General features: G+C 27.5%; 2 protein-coding genes across 3 annotated transcripts in view; one reads left to right on the top strand and one right to left on the bottom strand.

The window, feature by feature from the left end:
- The window catches only part of LOC117168044, a 95,585-nt gene that overhangs the window by 30,946 nt on the left and 39,112 nt on the right, over positions 1 to 25,527 (bottom strand). For both annotated transcript variants that reach the window (XM_033353385.1, XM_033353384.1), the window contains exon 2: positions 5,471 to 5,675. In XM_033353385.1, coding sequence (XP_033209276.1) covers positions 5,471 to 5,651 — 181 coding nt within the window. In that variant the 5' untranslated portion in view covers positions 5,652 to 5,675. The remainder of the gene's footprint in view (positions 1 to 5,470; positions 5,676 to 25,527) is intronic.
- On the top strand, positions 11,667 to 16,917 carry LOC117168042 (speckle-type POZ protein-like). Its single transcript, XM_033353382.1, has 3 exons — positions 11,667 to 11,779; positions 14,754 to 14,885; positions 15,415 to 16,917. Exon 3 carries the CDS (start codon positions 15,464 to 15,466, stop codon positions 16,418 to 16,420), a length of 957 nt encoding a protein of 318 aa, XP_033209273.1. The 5' UTR covers positions 11,667 to 11,779; positions 14,754 to 14,885; positions 15,415 to 15,463; the 3' UTR covers positions 16,421 to 16,917.

The raw sequence follows: 25,527 nt of genomic DNA, 5'->3' as shown, positions 1-25,527 counted from the left end.
ACTATTTATGGACTTGAAGACTTTGAAATGAAGATTGTTCAATTTTTATTACATTTTCGTAAATGTGAAACATGAAATATTTTTAATTTTAAGATTGTCTAATTCTGAAAGCTTCGATTTTAAACAATATTAAAACCTTAAGTTTACAATTGTTTAAATTTCCATTTTAAAGGCTTAAAATACACTATTGTTTCGCACTACATTAATTAATATGGAGATTATTTTCTGAATAATTAATTATAAACTTTCGGGCTTTAAAGGTTCTGTTAATAAAATTTAAATTACCGTTAATAAAAATGAAAATTTTTTTTATTCCTTAAATATATTTAAGTCAAATATCCATTTTGAATTATAATGTTTGAAATGCTTAGAATCTGATACTATCTTTAAAATTATTTGACCCCTTCTACTGAATTGAAATATTAAAAGCACTCTTGTATTATTTTTCAATCCCACTAATTTTTTAAAATAACTATCAGAAAAATACGAAATCTTTGAAAGTGAAACTGCATATAAAAAAATTTATTATCTGGGTCGAAGAACAAAACCCTGAGAGATGAGCATGCAGTGTGTCATCATTGACCTTGTTTTTTCGACGAATTAATGAATGAATTATTAATTTACTTAAATTTAAAAGGCATATTTGAATATTGTACAAGACCGAATCTTTCAAAATAAGACAATCTCTAAATGTTTTGAATAAAGGTAAATAATACATTATTTACCTTATGAAGCAAATGTACTAATATTGAAATTTTTGGAAATCGGAGAATTTCAAAACAAGGCTTCCAATTTTATAATTCTTAAATAAAACATTAAAAACTTTTTTTTTAATTAGAAAGAATAATTTTACAATAGAAATTGATAAATTAAATAATTTTAGTCGTTTAATTCATTGTCGAATTTACTTCCATCAAATGTTACATTTGTTCGATTTTGAAAGCTTTGATTTTGTACAATATTGAAATTTTAAACGGTTAAGAAGAAACTAATATAAATCATTTTAATTTTTTATAAATTCGGTTTAAAATATGATATTTGAACTATTTATGAGCTTAAAGGCTCCTTAATGATAATTTTTCAATTTTGATGACTTCTTTGGAATTGCACAATGAAACATATTTTTAATTTGGGATTTATCTGATTCATTAATGTGGAAATTGCTTTCTGAATACTTCAAAACATCAAGTGTTCAGTTTTGTTGTTCCGATTTAAAAAATGTAAAGAACCAGGACATATGATAGGGACTTTTTTGTGTGTCTTCAGTAGCCACCCTGAATAGTGTACTTTAAAAGATACTAAACTATCTATAAAAATCCTGGATCATTTTTAACATACATTTTTTCTATTTACATTTTTTTGCCAAAGTTGAAATATTTGTTATAAAATCCTTAGAAATAATGTCCGCTTATAGAATCCCTGATCAGTCTGAAAGGATTTGATCGTATCTTTAAAATCATTTGACCTCTTTAATTTACTTTATATATTTTTAAAAAACCTTGTTTTATTTTTAAATCCCAGACATTTTAAAAAATAAGAAATTAAAAATATAAAATCTTTGAAACTCAAAATTAGAATTAAAAAAAAAATTAATATCCGGGTCGACGAAGAAGACCCCTATCCTAAGAGCCGAACTTGCATCCCGATTTGCACCTGCAATGTGGCATCGTCGACCTTGTTTTCTCGACGCGATTGCTCCAACGATTGCGGAAATAATTTTCCACCGTGAAATCCAAAAGTAGTTCAAGGCCATCACGTACCCGACATTAGCCAAATTTAAATTTAGCGATCCTCTCGCACTTTCTTAAATGCATTATCGTCTCCCACAAATCTCGTCTTTTTACTATTTAACGAGCCAATCTTAGTCATCGCACGTCTAATTTTCAAATTACTGAGTCACGCATTGCCAAGGTTAACAGGAAACCTTTTCTCCTAAAAGGTCAATCCCAAACGGAAGTTGATTTTTGTTTTGCGCGAGACAGATTTTCGTAGTGTAGAGTCATCTTAAAGATTTTCGTAGCTTCATCTTTCAGATTTGATTAAAATTTACCGTTTTTAGTCCCGTGGTATCTTAAAATAACAGGGTTGCTATAAAATCCCAATTATGAAATTCCCTGACTGTTCCTGACTTTTCCCTGACCAATTCTTAATTTTTTCTGTCTGATTGTCCATTTTTCTTTCAGGTATTAAAATACTCCTATGCCTAAGCGATTCATAATTTTAATGTAACATAAATTTTGTTTCTTAATTTATTTTAAATATTTTTAGTAACAAGAGTCATACAGAATTTTATGAGGCGTCATATACAAATTAAGCAAGACAATTTGGGGGGATTGGGGTTTCGTAAATCTTAACATTGTTAATCAGATAGTTGATTTTCCAACAAAAAAGAATAATTTTCAACAAAGAATTTTATTTTCCTACCAAGTACGTTGAATTTTTAACAAACTATATGCAAATTCAACCAAATAGTTGAGTTTTTAACTAGAAAATATGAACTTTCAACAAACAAAGGAATAATTAAATTTTGAGTTCGAACATTCACTTAAAAAAAGGAATTTTTAACAAAATATTTTAATTTCCAAAGAAATATAAAAATCTGTAACCAACAAAATTAATTCTCAACTAAAAGTGTAATTGTTGTTATTTCCACCAGAAGATATTTTAATTTGCAATAAAAAATACAAATTTTTACCTGAAATGAATTTTTAAGAAAACTTTTGAATTTTATATCAAACAGATGAATTTTCAACCAAGAAGATCACATTTACTTAAAAAAGTTACATTTTCAAGCAGAAGAATGCTTTTCTACCAAAATGATGAATTTGTAAAAAAATACATGAATTTTCAACGAAATAGTTACATTTGTAATAAAGAAAAATAAATGAATTTTCAACTTAGAATATTTATTTTCTACCAAAAAGGAAAAACCTACAGTTTAGAATAGTAAATTCTAACCATGAAAAACGAATTTTAAAAAGAAAGTGAAATTTTCAACTCAAGAGATGAATTTTCAACCGAAAAAATTAGTTATTTATCAAGAATATTAATATTATACAACAAAGGACGAATTTCTAAGAAAATACAAATTACTTTTCAATTTACAAAGAAATAATTTGAGACCAATAAAAAAAAGTTGTACAAAAGTTGAATTTTTAACAAAAAAAGGGATTTTAAACAAAAAGTGTAATAGTGAATAATTTAATAAAAAATAAAAATTTTCAACAATTTAGTTGAATTTTATCCAAAATGGATTAATTGTCAAACCGCAAAAATAAACTTGTAACAAACAGAAAAGAAAAGTTTTTAGCTAAAAGGATGCAGTTTCTACTAACGAGATTATTTTTTTTACCAAAAAAGAAACAATTTCAACCAAATAGATAAATTTTCAAAGAAATAGTTGAATTAAAAAAAACCGATAAATTTGTAAGCAAGTAGATAACATTTAATTAAAAAAGATTTCCCAACTGAGAAGCTTAATTTTTTAGAAAAAAAAGAACTTGGAACAAAACAAAAGAGTTTTCAACAAAATAGTTAAATTTTCAACCGTAGAAATAAATTTGCAACCGAAAAGGTGAATTCTCTAACAAGAATATTAATATTCGGCAACAGAACATGAATTTACAAGAAAATACAACTTAATTTTCAATTCGAAGAAATTAATTTTGCAAGCAAAAAGAAAAGTTTTTGAGTTAAAATAATGAATCATAAACAACAAAAAAATGATTTTTTGAACAAAGTAGCTCCAATCTCAATTCAATTTTTGGATTTTTAACCAAAAAATATAAGTTCTCAAACAAAAGTGTAATAATTGAATGTTGAATTTTCAAAAAAATAATACAAATTTCAACCTAGAGATTAATTTTTAACAGAAAAAGTTAGAAAATGAATCAATTATAAAATCATGTGTTTGTAAGACCGACTCGTTAGTAAAATATTTTCTTTCTAAATTAAATTTCATTATGATTACTCTGTTATTTAATTAGCAAAATTGACAAGTATATCCATTTCCTAACTAGTTTTAAATTCCATGAATTTCACTGAATTTTCAGAATTCCCTGACATGTTGCAACCCTGAGTATCGATAAGAGTCTTCATTGTTAGTAAATTCACAATTAGGTAAGTTGTTTATGATCCTTTTTTAATCACTTTCTTAATATGCATAAAATTGATCAGTATGCTTTTGTTACCTAAATAATGTTAGCCAATGTACTCTAACAAGAGGGATTTAATTTTTTTTTCAATTTTGTGTAATTTTTCGAATTGTTTTATAAAGCATAGAAGAAAGAGAAGGAAGGATGGTTCTGCTAAATAGATCCGCAAATTGATCCGATGATCACACTCGCGAATTATACCAACGCACTAGACTTCCGTCGATACAAAGTCAGACGTTTAGAAAAGTAGACGTTTATTCAATAGCCAAGTTCGAGTACAATAATGATTATGGACAACAACAGGATTTGAAGAACGTGACAATAGACACATAAATCAGGAAACACAAAAAAATGTACGCACGCCCTTTCTCAAACTTTGGGATGCTGATTAGTGAGAATATAACGATTTTTAGGTATTGCTGTCTTCAACCGATTCCCTTATCAATAAAATAGCAGACTAATTAAAAATAGTCAATGAAATATGATAAAAATTACAATGAACACATGAATTACCAGGATATGGAAATAGTATAGCCAGTTGTAGAAAGATTAACCAAATGTAGACAAACCTGATAAATCAACTTTTTAAAATAAGCATGATTTAAATTTTTTCACGACTCAAAGAATAGGAATATTGACCATTGTTTCAGAAAAAACAAATTCTGTCCCATTAATGTTTCGCTTGAAAAATGTTGTAAATTTGATAATATTGGATAAGCAGTGAGACACTTTCTTCTATAGAGTATATGATTCTATTTGAACTTTTCTTCTATCTCTTATCTCTTTGAGAAATAGCATTGTCTAATTACTCAGGAATCATCTCGAGTCGATTTATCATGTTATGTCCGTTTACTCCTCAATTAGTGATGCATACCGAAATTGTCAAATTTTTAAAAACATTGTCAGGTTGAGGCCATAATTTCAAAAATGTTACTTAAAAGAACAAGATTATAAATTTCCAAGCTTTAGTCTCAACTGATAAGGTTTCAAACAGTTCTCATTTTTTTCAAAAACTTCTCGACATGCATAATTATTCTCAACGATAGAATGAAAAGAAAGATTTGAGAAGTAGATTTTTGAAGGAAAACCAGAGAGAGAATCAAGAGCAAAGGCAGCAATTTCGTATTAATTGAATAAGACGGGATTTCAGACTTGAGGGATGTTTTTGGGATTTCTAGTTTGCTTATTATCACGGAACATAACATAACGAGCATTATTAACAAGTCCACGAAGAGGGGAGACGAGCGGGTGGACGAGAAGGATGCATACGTTTTCATTCCTTTAAAACCATTTCGGAAAACGACTGAAGATGTTACCGATGTCGCTTCGGCGAGCCGCAATTTCATCGGCTAATGAAGTTCTTGGTTCGGAGAAAAGAGGACGGCCGCTGTACTTCCGGTCAAGATGGTCCATCATTGGCTTGTAATAGGACTCTCCCTTGTCATAGTTACACCCATAGACACGCGTACGTGGCCTGCTCAAAATCGGCCTAGACATCTTTAGAGGACTGGTTCACAACTTCTGAAAAATAAAAAATCATTTTATTTATCTCCTGCCATTTCGAATATTTTAAATATGCTTAGACAGGGGATGATACTTTTTAACATCATGAAAAAACAAAGATTTAGTGTGGGTCATTTTAATTAATTGGAATATGCTAAAACGTTGTTATTTAATAATGGTATTTTCAATTTCGACCTTTTGGTAAGTCAGGAATTGTGTGGTTTCTCATGGTAGTTCAAAATCAAATAGACAAGGTATATTTTATTTACTCTTTTCAAGCCACTTTATAGTATCTAAAACGACAATTCTAATTTCATTCACTTAAATATCAACAATAATAAATATAAAAGTGAATAATAGAGAAAAATGAACTCCAGTAGAATAAATTTGATATATCTGATTAGACAGCCTTTTCAGAGATATTCTTTGTTCTCAATACATTGTTCGAATTTTCTTTTATGAACTACACATTAGTGTCGTCCAGAAAATTAAAATTTTTAAAATTGAACTTGTTCTTGAAAGATTTGTTTTTTTTTTCGAAAAAAAACCTAGTCTTGTTCAAATTAAAGTTATTTCTGGGAATATCTAGCACTCCCAAAAACTTAATACCTTCTTATTTTCGATTTTATAAAAAATATCAAATACATTATTTTCTGAAATTTTACTGCGCATTCAACGGTGACATTGTTTTTTTTATGAAATTTAATGTGAGTGAGTTTTTTTTTTGCAACAAGACAATTTGTTATACATTAGTCATTGTATTTGAGTCCTCATCTAGGTCGTCAATTTCTAGACAAATTTATTAGCCTAAGATAAAAGTACCCTTTGGTGTTATATATTAATGTATAAAAACTCTTATTCGTACGAAAAAAAACAATCAATAATTCATTTTTGTAAATATCTAATTTGACCTTTAAATTCATAATAAAAAATTGAGATTATAATCCTTTTGTTATATTTTTTTTAATTCGAAAATAAGAAAGGTATTAGCTTTAAAAGCCAATGTGGAAGTATCAGGTATTGTTCGTTTTAGGTAAAATTTATACTACTTTATTTTTTTATCAAAAGAACATATATATTTTGGAGAGAATATTAAATTTATTTGATTTATGCTTTTGTTTATCATATATCGTCTACCCTACTACACATAATTTATTGATTACGTCAAAATGATTTTAAAAATTTTACACCCCTCCCCCCATTTTTGTGAGTTTCATTTAAGGATTTAATGAATTAAGGATGATTTACGCAGAATAAAACGCGGATTTTAAGAGATTTTATTAAACATGAGGGGATTTTAACAACTAAAGAATTATTAAAAAGGAAGTCGCGGGATTTCAATTTAAGAGACAACGAACAATTTTCACTAATTCAGAATGTCGGGGAATTTTAATGAAATTTTGGAAATTTTAAGGGATTCGAACGGATTTTATAAGATTTAAAAATATTTCAAGGGATTTGAAAAATTTGAGAAGATTATAAGGGAATTTTATGCATTTTAAGAAATTTCAGAAAATTCCAAAGAACATAAGTGGATTTGAAAGGAATTAAAAAGTTTTCAAGAAATTCCATTATATTACGAAATATTTCATGGAATTTCTACGTTTTGATCCATTTTCAAAGATTTTAAGACATTTTCACAAATTTTCAAGGATTTTGAAGATTTCAAGCGATTGTAAGGATTTAATTTACATTAAGTTCAATTCGAAGAAACTTAAAGAATGTTACGGGATTTCCAAATAATCTAAAAAGTCTGAAAGAATTTAAAAATTTTTCAAACGCATTTAAGGGATTTCAAAGGATTCCAAAGATTTTTAGGGATTCCACGAGATTTTTTATTATTGAAAAGAAGAATATTAAATAAGAATTTTGTGTTAATTTAATAGACATGAATAATTATAATATAAAAAATCGGTTTCTAAGAAGTCTGTTCGAAATATCGATTTGAAAGAATCGGATTTGTTCATCTCGCAAAAATACATTGAAAATGTGTTTCTCTCGATACATAATAATTCCTAACTCCTTATCCTTAATTAATTTTTCCTCAAATATTCAATTGCAAATTTGTACTTCTTTCTGTAAACCAAAGATTGTCAAATCTGGTAACTTCGTAATAATGACTTTAAATTATTTCAATGAATTTACAAAATCACAGATTAGTTTTAAGGTTCAAATAGATTTTAATTGAGTATAAAAATAGACTTTAGGAAATATCCAGGGATTGCTAATTTGAAACAATTTTAAATGCTTATAGGCATTTTTAACAATTTCTTTAAATTTCTATGACAGATGTTAAATAAATACAAAACATTGCAGAAGATTAATTTAATTGTTTTTTAAATTCATTAAATATTACTATTATGAATAGATGCAATTAAATCATACAGTTGTTTAAGTCTGAGAAATTCTTATATATTCAATCTTTCTGTAAACTTCTGTATTAATATTTCCATTCTCTATCAGTGTTCTCTTATTTGTGATATTTAATTAGAATTATAGATTATTCCAATTTCATATGTATTTTATAATTTTTCAGAGGTTTAGGAATTACAAAAGTATAATATATTTGGATTGGTGAAATTTGGATAAGTATTTTTACGTCCGCCTTGACCACATAACTTTCAAACCGATTGTCGAGTATTCATACATATAATTTGAGAAAAATATATTCCTAAATTCGGTTTAAGGACAATAAAGCATATTCAATTTTGCCTGAAAAAAGGTTTACTCACTTCACTCCACTAGGAATCGAACTACAGAACTTCAGATTGCCGGTCAGGTGCTTTCGTATTAAGCTATTAGAGAGATAGAAAAAAAATCCTTTCTCATAAATATACGCTATCTCAAGATAAGTATCATAAATTTAAAACCTGTATTGAGATGGCGTATATTCCTGAAAAAGGATTCTTCTTTCGATCTCTTTAATATTTTAATACGAAAGCACCCGACTGGCAATCAGAAGTTCTATAGTTGGATTCCAAGTGGAGCGAAATGAGTAGATGTTTTTTTAGAACAAATTTAATTTTAAAATTTTAAAAATTTATTTTCCATCAAGTCAGAAATCAAGTAAAGTGCTTTCTGTTATCTTAAGAGCTGAATTAATCAATAGTATTAATTTCTCTTTTCACGTCTTGTGGAATGATATCCACACTGATCGATGTTAACTAGCTCTGATGATAATGCAGATTCCTTTAAATAAAAGTATAATCAGATGTGTCATTTTTCGTATGTAAAAAATAATGATAAAAGTAAATAAATTAATTAATCATTAAAAAATTATTTTGTACAGGACTTAGGAATTTTCATCGTGTTCCAAATACTAAACACAAGGTTTTTTTAAACAGTCGTGTAATTGTCCTTTAAATCGAATTTTAATTATCTATTTTTATAATAATTAATAAAACTTGAATATTTCAAATCAGAATATTATAACAGGAAAAATTTGCTTTCGGTTTTTATAGTTGCTTATCTTATCGTATAAGAAAATCAAAACTATTTAAAATATGGATAAAAAATACAATTAACCCACTCCAATTCAAGCAGGCAAAATTGAAAAAGTGAAAATTTTTTCAAATTGCAATAATTTTCGAAAGCGCGTAGGTGTTTTGAATTTTCTTTTCAAAGTGAGAATGCTTGCATTCACAATTGATCGGAAAAATGTATATACCTAAAGTTAAAAATAACAGCTGTTTTTCTAAAATTAATTTTTCTAAACTGATTCACTCAAAAACACTAGTTTCTAAAATAATTTTTTCAGAAATAATCACTGATTAATATTGAGGAAAATTATTTTTCAAAAATCAAATTTTGAATTTTTCTCAGAAACAACGACTGTAAAAAAAAGTTGTTCAGATAGAATTTTACATGCTTATAAAAGTTTTACAAAAAACATTTCTTGCTTTTCTGTGATATCATGCATCGCTTACTGTTTATGCTTTCATGAGGAAAACATTCTATTAGTTAGAAGCGAGATAAACCATTTTGGAGACCAGAATTTTTTTTTAATACAATTTTTTCATTCTTTTCGTCAGTGATGCAAGCTATCATAAAAGAGCAATAGGTATTTTTTGCAGCAGTGGTTTTAGCAAGAACGAAAATCAGAAGATGTAGTACTAGGGTGCCAGGAAATTTGTCTTTCGTTTTTGGTAATCGATGCTCCCCAATTTGTTCTTTGTTCAAACAAATTAAAATTGTTAAAATAATGATAAAATATGTTTAATACTAATATTACGCGGTAAAACAAATAATAATTGTATAAGATCATTTAGCTTCTGTCTAAAATATTTCAAAACTTTTCCCTTAACTGATAAAAATAAATTAGGTTGAAAAAATTATAAAAAATACCGTCTTGAGCATCAATTTGATATAGAACAGCTATTTTGCATTTTTGAAGTATTTTGCGGCCATAATACATAATAAATTTTTTGAACATTTGTTTGTTAAATTATTTATATTAAGGGTGTACACTAGGTACAATCAATTTCAAAAGTTTCCTATCTTCAAAATGACTTATAAAATCGACAAAAAAGATCTATTATTAATTTCTGTTAATCTTGATGTAGGCTTCTAAGCACATTACGGAAAAAAATTATTCAGTTTAAAATTGTTTATTTAACCGTAGTTATTTAAAGGTTTAGTTTTTCCTCGCACTTTAGAGAAAAGTTACAATTTTTATTTAATGCTAATGATCAAGACCTTATTTTATTCTTTGAAGGATTCTCTACAATTCTTTTTGGGTGGTTTTGATTAAAATTTAAACTATGATTGTTTATAACAATAATAACTGTCTGATTTCTCTATAATTTTTTTTTCTAAAATCAAGCCAAATAGAAATTTAGAGAATCCTTTACAGAATAAAATGAGGCCTTGATCATTAGGATTAAATAAAAATTGTAACTTCTCGCTAAAGAGAAAGGAAAAACTAAATCTTCAGATAACTACTGTTCAATAAACAATTTTTACCTGAATAATTTTTTTCTAAAGTGTGCTTAGGAGCCTCCATCAAGATTTACAGCAATTAATAATAGATCTTGTTTTTTCGATTTTATAAATCATTTCAGAGATAGGAAACTTTTGAGATTGATTGTACGTAGTTTACATCCTTAATACATTATGGATCATATATTACGCTTCATTTATTCTGATTCTATCAATAATTTAGAAACAGGAGAGGCAGAAAAACTGTTTGCAGCAGCTAATAAGTACATTTTAGAAAATCTCAAGGTAATTTGTATGAAAGAAATTTCAAAGTCTGTCACAGATATCGAAAAAGCTTTCGAAGTCCTTGCAATTGCTGAAAAATATAATGTGATCGGGTTTAAGAAAATTGCGTTGAACTTCATAAAAGATTTAGGTTCACTCTTTACAATTTTAAAGATGTGACTTATTCGAGGATAGGTTAAGATTTATTTAAAAATTAAATTTATTTATTTGCGGTGACTTAATCTTTTATGTTGGAATAAACTGATTATTCAGTAAACTTGTACTTCATCTATGAAATTTTACAATTTTTCTAGAGATTTAATTATGTGTATTAAAATGAATTTGTAATTGCACTCAAAGTGTTCTAAGCTTTAGTTGGAACATGTAAAAAAATTACATTTCAAAAATGTGATCAGATAAGAAACTGCGAGAATTATTAGTTCTCGAATAATCAAATTGAAACTCAGAAATTTGTGTTCTACTTCTCAGTATATTCTATATTCTGCATCAATGTATTGATTATACATATTAAAAAGTTTTATATCTGTATTTTTCTTTATACACTTTTTCGAAACACTTTTCCGAAACAAATAAAAATTTATTTTTGCAAAAGCAAAATTCTGTTTTAATGCATATCATTAGTAACCTTAATGATACTTTGATTTACAGTATTTGAAAACAAACTATTCCAATAGTTTTGTAGCAAAGTTTATATGTAAATTCTCAGAAACTCTTTACTATTATATTTCCCGGTAAATTATCGAAGCAATATTTCCATTCTCGTGTACACAAAATGCAATTTTCATTTTACATTAGTCTCTCATCGAAAGACGTTTATATTTTCATTGAGAATTGTGATCATTCATCTCTTTAAAAATTTCGCTGGAAGAAGGGTTAAAGAACGAGACTTTACGAAAATCGTAAGTATTTAAAATAGAATGAAATATAATTTAAAATTTACTATAAAGAAAGAAATTGCTTTAGGTTTTTAAAAACATACAATTAAAAAGCTTTCGTTCTCGAAATATGTGAGATTTTATCTTGGATTTAAAACATTTTGACTCTTACTTTTATTATGAAAAAAAATGTTTTCGCGCTATACAAAGGCGCAAAGTATATTGTTTCCTAACCTTGAGAAATGCATGCGCTATTAAATTTTATATTATTTCATTAATTAAGAGCTACCTAAGATTTTAAATTATTATTTAACAAGCTAAAATTTTTATAAATATTGGCCGGGTCTGGGTTCGTCAAAATTCAGTGAGCGCAGAACAAATATTTTTAGTGAGCCTAGACACTTCGATAAATATAATATTAATTTCATTTAGAAATATAATAAATATGTTTACAATTTCAATGACAGTGAAACCTTACAAAGGAAAAGTCAAACTAAATATAGCATATCCCACATTTTACGTGACTCGCTTAAAAAATATTTTCTAAGTGTTACAAAGATTCTAGATAAATTGAGATAAATTGAGACAAGTGGAAGACAAATTCTACGGAAATAATAATACTGAAATAAATGGAAGTTGGTCACAAAATATTATAAACTTTAAAGTAAATTATAAGTTTAGTAATAATTACATTTCTCAAGTATGAATTGATTCTGAAACTTCAACTCAATCCACAGCCGCAAGCTAAAGCTTTACTTTAAAAATATATCTATTTACTTATTATTATTACTTTCGTGCAGATGAGTCGACTTAGAGAGAATATCACTTATTACGTCAGATCTCAAATTTTCAAATATTATTTAGGGCCTATCATTTTTCCAAATGACTTTATAAATACCTAGTTTTAAAAATAATTTTTTTTAGATTTCCTGGGATTGAAACATTAAAGAATTAGAAGGTAGTATGCGAAATAATGGCAGGGCATTTTGAAGTTTTAAAACTGATAAAGATGTTCCCAAGGGTTACTCTTCCTTATTCTTCTGAAAAGTATCCAACCACTTATACTTAGATTCAAGTGGATCACCATGCTCAAAATAAATTCAAAGAAATTGAAATTTCCTTGCAAAAAGATCCCATAATTTATTGTTACTTCAGCATTGAAGATTGCACATCGGATTGTATTTGTACAAGCATGTCATTTATTGTTTCAAGCGATGAATTATATGTAAATCTAAATTTCAAAGCGTCGCTTTATTACTTGAAATCCGTATTGCATTCGTGCTTTCCTTTTTGAGAAGATTTACACTTGGAAAATATTACAGGCAATTCCAATTTTTATTTTTCACTCCCGATTGAAGTCTGTAGAGAACACTATTGCTATCTATTTTTGAAAATTACGAGGGAAGATCAAAATTTGACTAACATGCAAATTGACACTCCAAAAATCGAAATTATAAAAAACTTATCTTCGTTTTTAAAAATCCGGCTTTTTACCGGCGTAAGAATTATCTGTAAAAAACAGGAATTCTTAGCACACAAAGGTTTACTAATGACTAGATCGTCAGTATTTCAAGCTAAGCTTGAACATAAAATGTAAGATTCGGAGGTAAATGAAATGAAAATAACTGATACTGAGCCGGAAATCAGTCTGCATTAGAAAGCCTTAAATTTTTATGTATGAAAGAAATAGTTAAATCAATTATAAACGTTCAGGACGCTTTTGATGTCATTGCAATTGCTGAAAAGTACAATGTCCTGGGCTTTAGGGACATTGTCTTGAAATTTGTACAAAATAACGCAAAGAAATCGCAAACTTAAAATAACTTTAATAAATTGTATGGTTCGTTTCAAAATAAGCTACTTCTGATTTTTTAAATTTATTTATAAATTATTCTTCGGTCCTTCTTCAATTTTGAATTTAAGTAAATTTTGTAAACCATAACAACTTTTAAAATGCAAATTTAGCGGGCATTTACAATTAGTAATTGAATCTTATATATATGCATTTCTCTTTAATGTTATTGCGAATGGTTAATCAATTTGTTATAACTATTTTCTATGTATCTCATAATGTTTTTATGGTCTGTAATAATAACAAATTTTAATGTAAAGAAATAGTTTTATTTCTATCACACCGTGCAATAAATGCATTTTTTCTTAGTAATTGCAGAAATAAATTTATGTAGTGCAATAAGAAGTTTCTTTTGAGATTGATATTTTATAGATTAAAAATTTGAGTGCAATATAAAATTAAACAAGTGAATAATTACAACAATTTTTAGATGATCTTAGGGGATCCGGATAATAAATATAGTTTATTTTGTTATATACTTTAAAAATTGTTAGCTTTATAGCATTTAGAAACAAAAATGCAATATTAATAAATTAAGCCTGGTTTATTTTAAGCAATGATAAATATAGATTCTGTATTCAATAGTTTCACGTTTTAAATTTAGCTTATAGTAAACGAATGAACTTACATTATACTTAAGTTCAGAACTAAAAGTTGTATTTTTTTGAAAAATGTATTTTCGTCCTCGAAAACAATCTATTTCTAACCTCTTTGTTAAGAAACTTTTTTTCTTCAATTAATAATAATCATCATACATTTAAAACAACCACGTCTTATGGATTATGTTTAAAAGTCTATAAGGTTTGAAAATATTTAAGGTGTCTACTTTTCCAAACTAAATGTGTGAATTTTGGTCTGGACAACTTTTATTTCTGAAAAAAAACTTAAGACTTTTTAGTATAATAAGTTACTTGTAATATGAAGAGATTTTATTTTTTTATTTTTTCATTATAAAATTCTGCTTTGATCTACTAAATTATATTCCTTAATTTTTTGGATATTATTTATAAACATCATTTAATTGTGTGACAAAATTGGTAAATTCTTATAAATTCTCATAAATTCTTATATACTCATTTCTGCTCTTTACTATTACATTTTCGGTAAGTTTTCAATATAATATTTCCATTATTGTGTCTGTTTCAGTCTATGTTAGTCTCTCATCGAAAGAAGTTTATTTTTATCAAAATATTTCATCGCTCGTACTCGTGAAAATTTTTAAGGAAAAAGGATTAAGAAACAAGGGTTTTCGAAATATTTCAGAAAAGATTATAAACAGTAAGTATTTGAAATAGAACAAAGTATAATTAAGAAAAATCAAAAAACAAATTTAATTGTATAAACATAGATATAAAAACATTGTTCTTTTTAAAAATATTAAAATCATTGTTTCCAAGTTTTGAATTTACACTATTTGAAAAATATTTTCTTTCATTAAATAATTCTAAAAATTTCTTTCTATCTTTTGGATTTCTTGTGTAACTAAACAATGAGTCACTCGTAGCATACTTTGTTTTCTTCACTTATATATAGTAAACAAATTCCTTATTTATTTATTTATTAAATTTCATGGAATAATATTATGTCTGCCTTGAACATTGTCTGTTATGAACTATTGTAAGATTTCTCCGAAATGCAGACAATCCTATTTTATTCATGAAATTTAGTAGGTGCTAATTTTTATCAAAATTTTGTAATTAAAACATTTATCTTCTAATACAGTGAGCGTACCAAGTCATATCTGAAATATATAGGTTCCATTCCGAAAACATGTTAATATAAAAAGTTACTTTTCTTTGTTTTATAGTTTCTGGTGCTCAAAAATTGAAAAATTCGAGGACAACAACTATAGCAAGATGGCCGTAGCAATTGACCTCTTGGAAATGACAAGGATGGTATCAGCAAATAATTCTCGTTACCCATCAGGAAAGGATCCAAACGTTTATAAATTGATTTCTGTGCATTTTGACTCTATAAAAGCAAGTAAGACTAGCTCCGTTGATATTATTTTGCAAGAAGATCCTCAAATCGCGTGTACTTTAAATCTTCTTCACTCGGATGAATGCGTCCGCATGAGCATGAACTTCAAATCGAAGGATCTAAGTCCAAAACTTAAATACGAGGCCTCCCTTTATTACTTAAACTGGGACCTGAAAATGACCCTTCTAGAGAGTATGAAGCTGGAAAATATCAGAAATGATTCTATTTATCATTTTGCAGTTCCGCTCAAATGCTTCATGAATGATAAAGACAACATTCCTCGAAAAATTTTAATTAATGATCACTGTTTTTTATATTGCGAGATTACAAGAAAAGACCAAGTTTTAATACCCAATATGATAATCGAAGTTCCTGATGGCGGAATGGCGACCGATTTTTTTATGCTTTTTCCACTAGGTCTGTATAGCGACGTAGAGATTACTTGTGGGGATGAGATGTTTGATACGCATAAATTGATTTTATCGGTTAGGTCCCTCGTTTTTAGAGATATGTTGGAATCCCAAATGGAAGAATCGAAAAAAATCCGAATAACAATAACCGATGTTGATTCAGACATTATTGGTCATATGTTATGGTTCATTTATTCTGATACTGTCAGTAATTTAGAAACAGGACAGGCAGAAAAACTGCTTGTAGCAGCTGATAAGTACATGTTAGAAAATCTCAAACTAATTTGTATGCAAGAAATGTTCAGATCGGTCACAGATATCGAGAAAGCTTCCGAAGTCCTGGCAATTGCTGAAAAATATAATGTGATCGCGTTTAGAAATATGGCGTTGGACTTCATAGAAAATAACGACAAGAGTTCGTAAGATTTAGGTTTACTCTTTACATTTCTAAAAATGTGACTCATTTCATAGTTTAAGATTTATTTGATAATCGTTTTTTTATTATTATTTTTATTGATTTAATCTTTCATATTGGAAAAAATTGATTAGCTCGGAAATTCAAACTTCATTTCATACTATATAATTTTGGTATTGATTGAATCATGCACATCAAAACAAATTTTTTACTGCACTAAGAGTATCATAATCTTTAATCGAATGATGTTAAAAAACGTTTATAAAATTGTAATCAGTTTTAAAGAAACTTCGAGAATTGTAAGTTTTTCAATAAGATGTTCTATCAGTACGCATCAATAATATAAATTAAAAAGCGGGCGCTCAGAACTTTTTGATTTCCTTTTTAACATTTTCTACATATATTTTTTCTTACTGTATAAATTATGTGTATTAAAAATGTTGTCTGTACTCTTCTCGAAATATTTCCTTGTATCAAATAAAAATTTAGTTTTAAAAAAACAAAACTTTTCTTTAATTGCATGTGATTAGTTATATCAAATACATTTTTTTTTTAAGTTTTGACCTCGTCCCAATAGACTTTTATTGTGCCCCGAAAGTAGTCCAAAAAGTGCAAACTAGCAGATTTTGATACAATTCACACTAAAAACAGTATTTTGCCGAATTTTTTCAACATGAATTATTTCTAGCGATTAGTTATGAGTTCCCAAGTATCTTTATAATAAATTTGAATTCTTCATGCAATTATTATTTCTTAACCATTTTTCACCTATAAGTCGTAAAAAGTTATAATGTTTTGGTATTAATGATATAAAGTTCATGACTTTCAAGGGCAGTTTTTGTGTGAAGCGTGAAATTTCATTATTTTCTGTAAATAATAACACAATTAACGAATTTTGACTCATATGTTTCTTACGGATATTCAGTAAGTACTTAAGCAATCTTCAATTATTTAAATTTTTTTACATTTTTATCCTAATAAGAAGGTATTGGTTTTATGTAAAATTTGACTTAGTCAAATTTCATTAAATCAACATCTTAAGGCCAACAATTCATTACAACTTTTTGGATTTTTTCTAAAAATCAAAAATTCCAATTTTGATCGCATGAAAAATATAAAAATAAACAAATTCATTTTTCGGTCAAACTATTCAATATACGAGTAAAGCTGGATAAAAAAATATTGGCCACTCAACAAAGATCTACAAATTTCTTATCATTCACTTTTTTATCAGACGCGTAGTTTTATTTTTATTCTTAAAACCCAAATTAAAAAATAAAAAAGAAACAAAGAATGCACAGTCAAATGTTAAATAAAAAATGGGTTTTAAATTGAATCTGAAAATTTGCTTTTAATCAAACAACGTCGCTTCTTATGAAGTATTTCCTTATCCTAGAACGTATACCATATATTGTTTAAAAAATGTTTTAATTAAACAATTAAATTCAATTTCTCTAAGTAATGTAGTCCTCTTTTCTTAAAATCATCCCCGGAGATTAATGAAATTTGTAAATTGGAAATAATTTTTATTTAGATCTTTCCTAAAGTGTATAAATGAAACAAAACAGGGAAGACATTTTAAGGAAAAAAGGACTGCACTTTTTTACAGCAATTAATTATAATTATTTAAAAAATACAGGGTTTAAATTCTGAAATAAGAAAATATTGAATAAGAAGCGATATAGTGTAAGAAATTCGAAAAAAACTAGAATTTTCTTCACCTACCCAATGAAAAGGAGCAAACGAATGATTATTAATTGTTAAAATATTTTCGATTAAGTTTAAACAAAAAATATCACTTTTAACATTTGTGATCTGTGTCATTAATTGCAGAAAAAATAAACTTTTTACGATTTATGAAGATAAACATTATTTAAGCAAATGGAAATTGTTTTAAAAATTTTCAAATATCCTCAAGAAAGAAACACTCTCCGTTAATTGTGTTAATTAAAAAAATGCAAACTTCGTCAGTGAGTTTTATACGTTTTATAAACGTAAATCAAGAGTAGTCGAGATGCATCTCGTGCGCACATTTGACCTTAAAACAGATATTCCGAGTGTTTCCGAGAGAGTTACGAATATTTCCGATTGGAATATCACCGCACCGAGCGGCTGGAGAAAGAGTTCCTGAGACTAACTGGGACAAAGGGTAGTTTAGAAATTTCGAAAAAAAACTTCTTTGTGCAAAAAGAGATAAAAACATTTTTCTTCAAAAAAATAAAATTCATTGTTCCCAAATTTTTGGTTTTATAATTTAATCTTGCAATTATGGTTTTCTCATGTAACTAAACAATGAGTCACTTGTCGTATAGTTCGTATTATTCACGTTCATACACAGAAAAAATTCTGATTTATTCATTAAATTCCACAGAATAACATTGTATCTATTTAGAAGATTTGTTATTACGAATTATTGTGGAATTTTCTTAAGACTGAGATAATGCTATTTGATTCAGTTCAGTTTCATTCCAAAATTTCAACGCGTATTTTTCTTGTAGTTTTTATCGAAATAACATCTTTTGATGCAGTAAGCCTACTAGAAGTTAAACCTGAAATATAAAGGTTCATATAATGTTACGAAAACACGATGTTATGAACTTAATAAGTTTAAAAATCACTTCCATCTTTTAGGCTTTACACTCTTTCCTCTATTCCCCTTTTTTCTCATTTTTTGAAGAATTCTTCGCTTTGTCCCATGTTTTCACGAAACTTTAACAAAATTACATAAATTAATTATCTTTTTCACAATGCAAATATTTGTTTAAAAAGTTAAAAATTTAAGTATTCTATTTTTAGAAAATGTATCTTCTTGGTTAAAAAATGAACTTTTGGGTTAAATGTTGAACTCTTTTGTTGAAAATTCATTTTTTGGTGAGGATTCATCATTGTAGTTAAAAAGTCATCTCTTTGGCTGAATTTTTTTATATTTTTTTGGAAATAGCTTTTTTATAATTATTTTTTATATCTAGAAACGTAACTATTCAATTCTTGCAAGAACGGAATGATTTCAAATTATTCTTTTTTAGTGGAAAGTTCCACTTTTTGGTTTAAAATTCATGTATTTTGTAAAATATTCGTCTTTTTTTTAGAAAATTAGTTTTCTTGCTTGAAAATTCTTTCTTTTCCATAAAAAGTAAAGAAATTTGAGAGAAAATTAAATTTTTTGTTTAAAAAGTCGTATTTTTAGGTTAAAAATTCAAGTCTTCTGAAGATAGTTCAAAGTTAGGGTCGTATTAGGGTCGATAATGTTGTTTCTTCTGTCATTTATTTAAAAAAATTCATTTATTTAGTTAGAGATAAAAATGAGATTCCTTATGTTTTGTCCCAGACTAACCCGTCAGTAAGTCTATGTGAATTAGTCCTACAATATATATTTTAATTGATCTAAATTCATTATGATGTAGCTTTAAAAAAAAACACTTTTTCAAAAGTTTGTCCTGTAAATTTGGTAAATTGTGCAGTCAATACAACTTCATTTCAACGTGCATTTCAACAACTTACATTTGAACTACGGATAGGGGTTAATATTTAATATAATTCATATGAATTTTGATTTTTTTTCTTTAACACAGAAAATTTAAAAAAATGTTATACCGGTCACGGATAACGGCCAATACCTAAATTAACTGATCAACAATGACCAAATTGAGGAAAAAAATTATTATTGCAGTGAGTTCGTTAGTGAACCAGGGAAGAAGTTTTTAACCTATCCTCAGTAATTTACTTCCTTCTCCTTCTCTTTCAATACTTTTATCCTTTTATATGATACCCCAGTGGACACAAAGTTTAGCGACGTCTATACAACATCGTTACGACATCTTTACGACAACTTTACGACATCCTATGTCCATGTCGTTAAGGTGTCTTTACGATATCGTAAATAAGTCGTATGATCTGACGATGTCTTTACGATATCGCAAAGACACCGAAACGACATGGACATAGGATGTCGTAAAGTTGTTGTAAATATGTCGTACAGGCGTCGCCAAATTTTGCCCCCACTGGGTTGTTATACTGCGCAAAATTTAGGCTTGATTTGGAGTTCGCTAAATTAGCACATGTACCATGACAAGGCTAATGCAGATTTTAAAAAACTAACATCAATTTATAAATTTTTTATCATTTTTGTAAACTCTATCCAGATTCTTTTGCAAAAACCCCCTCAAATCACCATCGAATTCAAAAATTCAAAAAGTGAAATAACTAAAGATCTGCTTTTTCTTTACAAAACCCAGATTTTAGCATACGTAAAAATGATATGCCGAGGCCCGGAATTCTCGACACACAAAATGTTGCTCGTGGCTAGATCGCCAATTTTTACATCGATGTTTGGAAACAAAAGAAGAGAATCGAAGCAAAACGAATTGAAAAATAAACTATATCGAACCAGAAATTGATGAGCATTTATTAAGGTATATTTATACTGATACTGTGGAAAATTTAAGAGAAGGCCAATCAGAAAAAATGCTTGCCGCAGCAAATAAATATGCTTTGGAAAACCTAAAACTAATATGCTTAAAAGAAATAGCAAAGTCAGTAAAAAACGTTCAAGAAGGTTTTGATGTTCTTGCAATTGTGGAACAGCATAATACACCCCGTTTTAGGGACGTTTTCTAGACTTTGCACAAAAAAACGCCGAAAAATAAGTTTGAATTAAGATTAATAAGTTAATAAATATAAATAAATTAATAAATTAATATAGATTTGTTTGAAAGATAAGCGAATTCTCGTAATTTAACCGGGTTAAGAAATCTTGGCTTGTTTTTGTTGAACAGTATATAAAAAATTTATAATATTTTTGACATATTTTATATAACTATACTATAAATGTACGCCATAATGTTTTTTACGAATCGTTATAATAAAAAGCTCGATGTAATACAATATTTTTACTTGTATTAGAACGTACCATTGTTTTTCGCTCATTAAATTAAAAAATAAATTACAAGTATTGCAAAAATTAAAATAAAAATCGAAAATAACTGATGGAATTCATCAAAGCCTATGGACCATGCTGGCGATTCGATTATATGGACAATCAATTATTTTGGCGTTTATTTAGAAATTATCTCTATTTTGTTTTCATGTAATTCTCATACTATAGTTTTATTCATCTATATAATAATAATACTGTAAATTTGTAAATTTTCATCAAATATTTATTAATTTCCTCTTAAATAATTTCCAATATATTTTAATAGCGAGATTTAAAAAAAATGTGCTATAAAAATGAATTATTATTATTATTATTATACAAGAGTATCTATGAAAGTTTTTAAAAGCAATATGAAAATACTTTCTGCGACATCAAACGATTAATTGAATTGTTAGTATTAAGTTTATGATTGTAATTAAATCCCAAATATCAAAACAAATTAAGAATCTGTTTTATGACTGGAATTTATTATAATACTTTTATGAATTGTAATAAATCGTTTCATGTTCGAACACGAAAGTTTTATTTATTGCAGGTAGGTATATATGATAGGATCCTAGTATGTACAAAATTTGGCGACGTCTTTACGAAATCGTTACGACATCTTTACGACATCCTATTTCCATGTCGTTTCGATGTCTTTGCGATATCGTCAAGACATCGTCTGATCATACGACTTATTTACGATATCGTAAAGACACCTTAACAGCATGGACATAGGATGTCGTAAAGATGTCGCAACGATGACGCCTAACTTTGTGCCCACTGGGAAGTCAAAATTGTCATCTAGGTACTTGAAGTTGTCAATATTTATTTCTGACAATATTAAAACTTCCATTTTAATATTGAGTCTATTAAATTAAAAAGGAAGATATTTTAAAATTACTTACGCCTAGCGTTATAATACTTAAAGCTTCTTGTTCTTTCAAAATCAATATATTCCAATCAAGATTTTTCTCTTACTTCTTCAATCTTGGAAACAAGAACAAATGTTTTCATGTAATAAATAAGTCATTTTCGCGTTGCAGCGTATACGTAAAGAAGAGTTACTCTAACTTGATTAGGCGTAAAAATTAATGGCCTCCAAAATATGATAATCCACAACTAGAAACACTTAGAATTCTGCATTTCAATTTTCAATTTAAAACTTTTAAAATTAAATAATTTGAATTTATCAGGTTATACTTGACCCATATTCAAAATTTAACAAATAATAATGCTTGCATTTTTAATTTATCAATTCCATGAAAAAAATTTCAAATAATACAATTCTTGACATTTCTGTTTATTTCCGTATGTCGGCAAGGCAGGCAACATGCGTAAAATGTTTTTAATTTTTTTATTATTTTGTAAATAAAAGAGTATTACATATAAAAAGGGTGCTGACCATTTTAGGAGACTTTCGCAATTCAAAAATATAATTAATATAAAATTTCCAAGCGAATTTTACGTCCAGAATATTTTTTCACCAATTCCCGTATATTTAAGTGATTAAAACCTGATGCATGAATTCACTCCCATTGTGAAACTCCCAACTGCTCGCTTCTTGGGCCAATATTTCACGGTTGCTATAAAATCCCAATTATTTTGAAATTCCATGACTTCCCTAAACAACTTTTAATTTCAATCAAATAATTGAGTTTATAACTCAAAGATATCAGTTTTAAACGAAAAGATGTAAGAATTAAATTGTCAATTAAAAAATTAATTATTAATTAATTAAAACGGAATTTCCAATCAAATAGCTAAATTTCGAAACGGAAGAATTCACCTTGAATCTAAAAAAATGAATTTGCAATGAAAAGCGTAGTAGTTATTTCCACACACAAATTTTGTTGCAACCACGCAGACCTCACAGACCGGTCCCTATATCCTCTATTGTGCCCTAAATTCAGTTTAGGTCCTTAAGTGCCCTATTTTTAAGATTGTGTCCCTATAGGGTACGCTATTTCCAGCCCATAATGGAACTTTATAAAAATTTATAATAAGGTCAAAGCTGCCAAGAGTCAGGTATTGTGAAAAAAAGAAAAAATCAAGAAATTTCTGTAAGAATTAACTGCCAGAAATAATCAGGGCTGCTACACAGTCACTATTAGTCATTTTTTAGACACTTTTTAAAATGAAAAGTTCACATTAGTCACTTTTCTTTCAATAAATTAACTCATGGGTTAAACACTTTTCAATTCGGATCTATACCTATTTCTGAATTGTCCTGAAATCTTTTGAATTATTTCAGAGTGTTTTGAAAGTTTCCGAGAATTTTTAATAGATTTCAATAATTTGAATTTTTTAAGATTCTAGGGCATTTTTAAAACTTCTAAAATCCCAGGCATTTTTAAGAGCTGTTAATTTGAAATATTTGAGGGAATTTTTAAATTACTTTTATTCATTTGAAGGTAATTCAAAGCGTTTGAAATATATTAAGATTAAGAATTTTCTGGAATTCCGGGAGATATAGGTATTTTAAAAGATTTTATCAGATTTCTCAGTATTTCAATGATTTTAAGGGATTTTAAAGCTCTCAACATATTTTATTATATTTTCCAGGATTTCAGGAAATATCATAAAAGTCAACTGGATTTTATAATAGTTTAGTTGATTTCAAAGAATATATTCACGAGACGTGAGGTATTCTGTAGGGCTTCAAATATTTGAAGAGATTTAAAATTATTTTTTGAGTTCATCCTGAATTCTTTTTAACTCTTTGGAATTCTTGTGATTTTTCAATTCACTTGAATTCTTCTAAAGTTACTGAATTTTACTTATTTCAATGGATTTTTTTTTAGATCACAATTTTTTTAGATCATTGGTCTTTTAACAAAATTAATGAGACTTGAAAAGATTTCAAGAAATTTATAATATTTTAGGTAACTTAAGAAAGTTACAAAGCAACTTTTGACTGATTAGTAGGAAGTGAGGGATTTCGTAGGATTTCAAGGACTTGAAAAGATTTTCAAATATCTTTGGGAATTTTATTTGGAATTTGACATGAATTCTTTTAAATTCTGTTAAATTCTCGTTTCCCTCAAATTTCTCTAAATTCATTCGGATTTTACAGAGCGCTAAAAAAGTACCCTATGAGGGTGACAAAAAGTACGCTTTGGTCCCTATATTTCATCACATAGGCATTTATCGCACGAGCGAGTCACATCTTCAGCACAAAAAAAATTCTAACTAAAAAAGCGAATTTTTAAAAAATTAGTTAAATGTTTAACAAAGGCAATTCAATTTAAACTAAAGTGATGCATCGGCACTAGAGAAAATTAATTTTTAACTAAATAATTACATTTCTCACTCAATAATATGCATTTTGAAAATTTGAAACTTAAAACAAAATAGTAAACCTATCAATAAAAACATTAATTCGCAATGAAATAAAATATATTTTCAACTCTATAAATGAATTTTGAACCAAAAAGATCAATTTTCAACCAAGAAGATTAATTTTCTACTAATAACAATTAATTTTTAAAGTACAATAAATTTTAAATAAATATTTCAAATGTTAAGGGAATTTTCAACCTAATATTTATATTTTCAACCAAGTAATTGAATTTTGTACCAGTAAGTTAAATTTTCTAAGCATAAGATTAATTTTATAACAAAAAGAATAATTTTCAGAAAAATACAAGTTTTTTTAACAAGATTATTCAGGACCGAACAATTTCATACTTTATTAATCTGGAAAACCATTTATTATTGTTCAGATTTCCAGGAATTCAAACGATCAAGATTTAGAAGACAGAACGTGAAAATTTGACGCTTTTGAACTGATGAAGGTGTTACCAGGGGTTACTCGTATTCATTCTTCAGAAAATGATTCGACCGTTTGCACACTGATTCATGTGCTTCACGATATTCTCAAAATTGTAGATGGAAGTTCCATTGAAATAATTTTGAAAAAACTTCCCGAAATTACGTTTTTGTTTAGAGTTAAATATTCCGCGGAATATAATGGTAGCCTTCGAGCGAGCATTACATTTATATCAAAGGAACCGTGCACGAACTAGAAATACAAAGCGTCACTTTATTTCAACATACTCTCCATCGGAACAAATTTTGCTTTTCTAGAAGATTTAAACTTACAGTCTGTCAAGTTAAAGCGTGGGTGGCTTTACTCGCAGTCGGTAAGGTGTATCGACATGATTTTGGTGTCAAAATATTAAGAAGAGCTCCCTC

This window comes from Belonocnema kinseyi, chromosome 2 (genome assembly GCF_010883055.1).
Source record: "Belonocnema kinseyi isolate 2016_QV_RU_SX_M_011 chromosome 2, B_treatae_v1, whole genome shotgun sequence".
NCBI lineage: Eukaryota > Metazoa > Arthropoda > Insecta > Hymenoptera > Cynipidae > Belonocnema > Belonocnema kinseyi.
This window is presented reverse-complemented; position numbering and strand designations above follow the sequence as displayed.

What these genes read in the sequence shown, in the direction of transcription:
- LOC117168042 (XM_033353382.1), top strand. Translation starts at nt 15,464, where the DNA reads ATGGCCGTAGCAATTGACCTCTTGGAAATGACAAGGATGGTATCAGCA.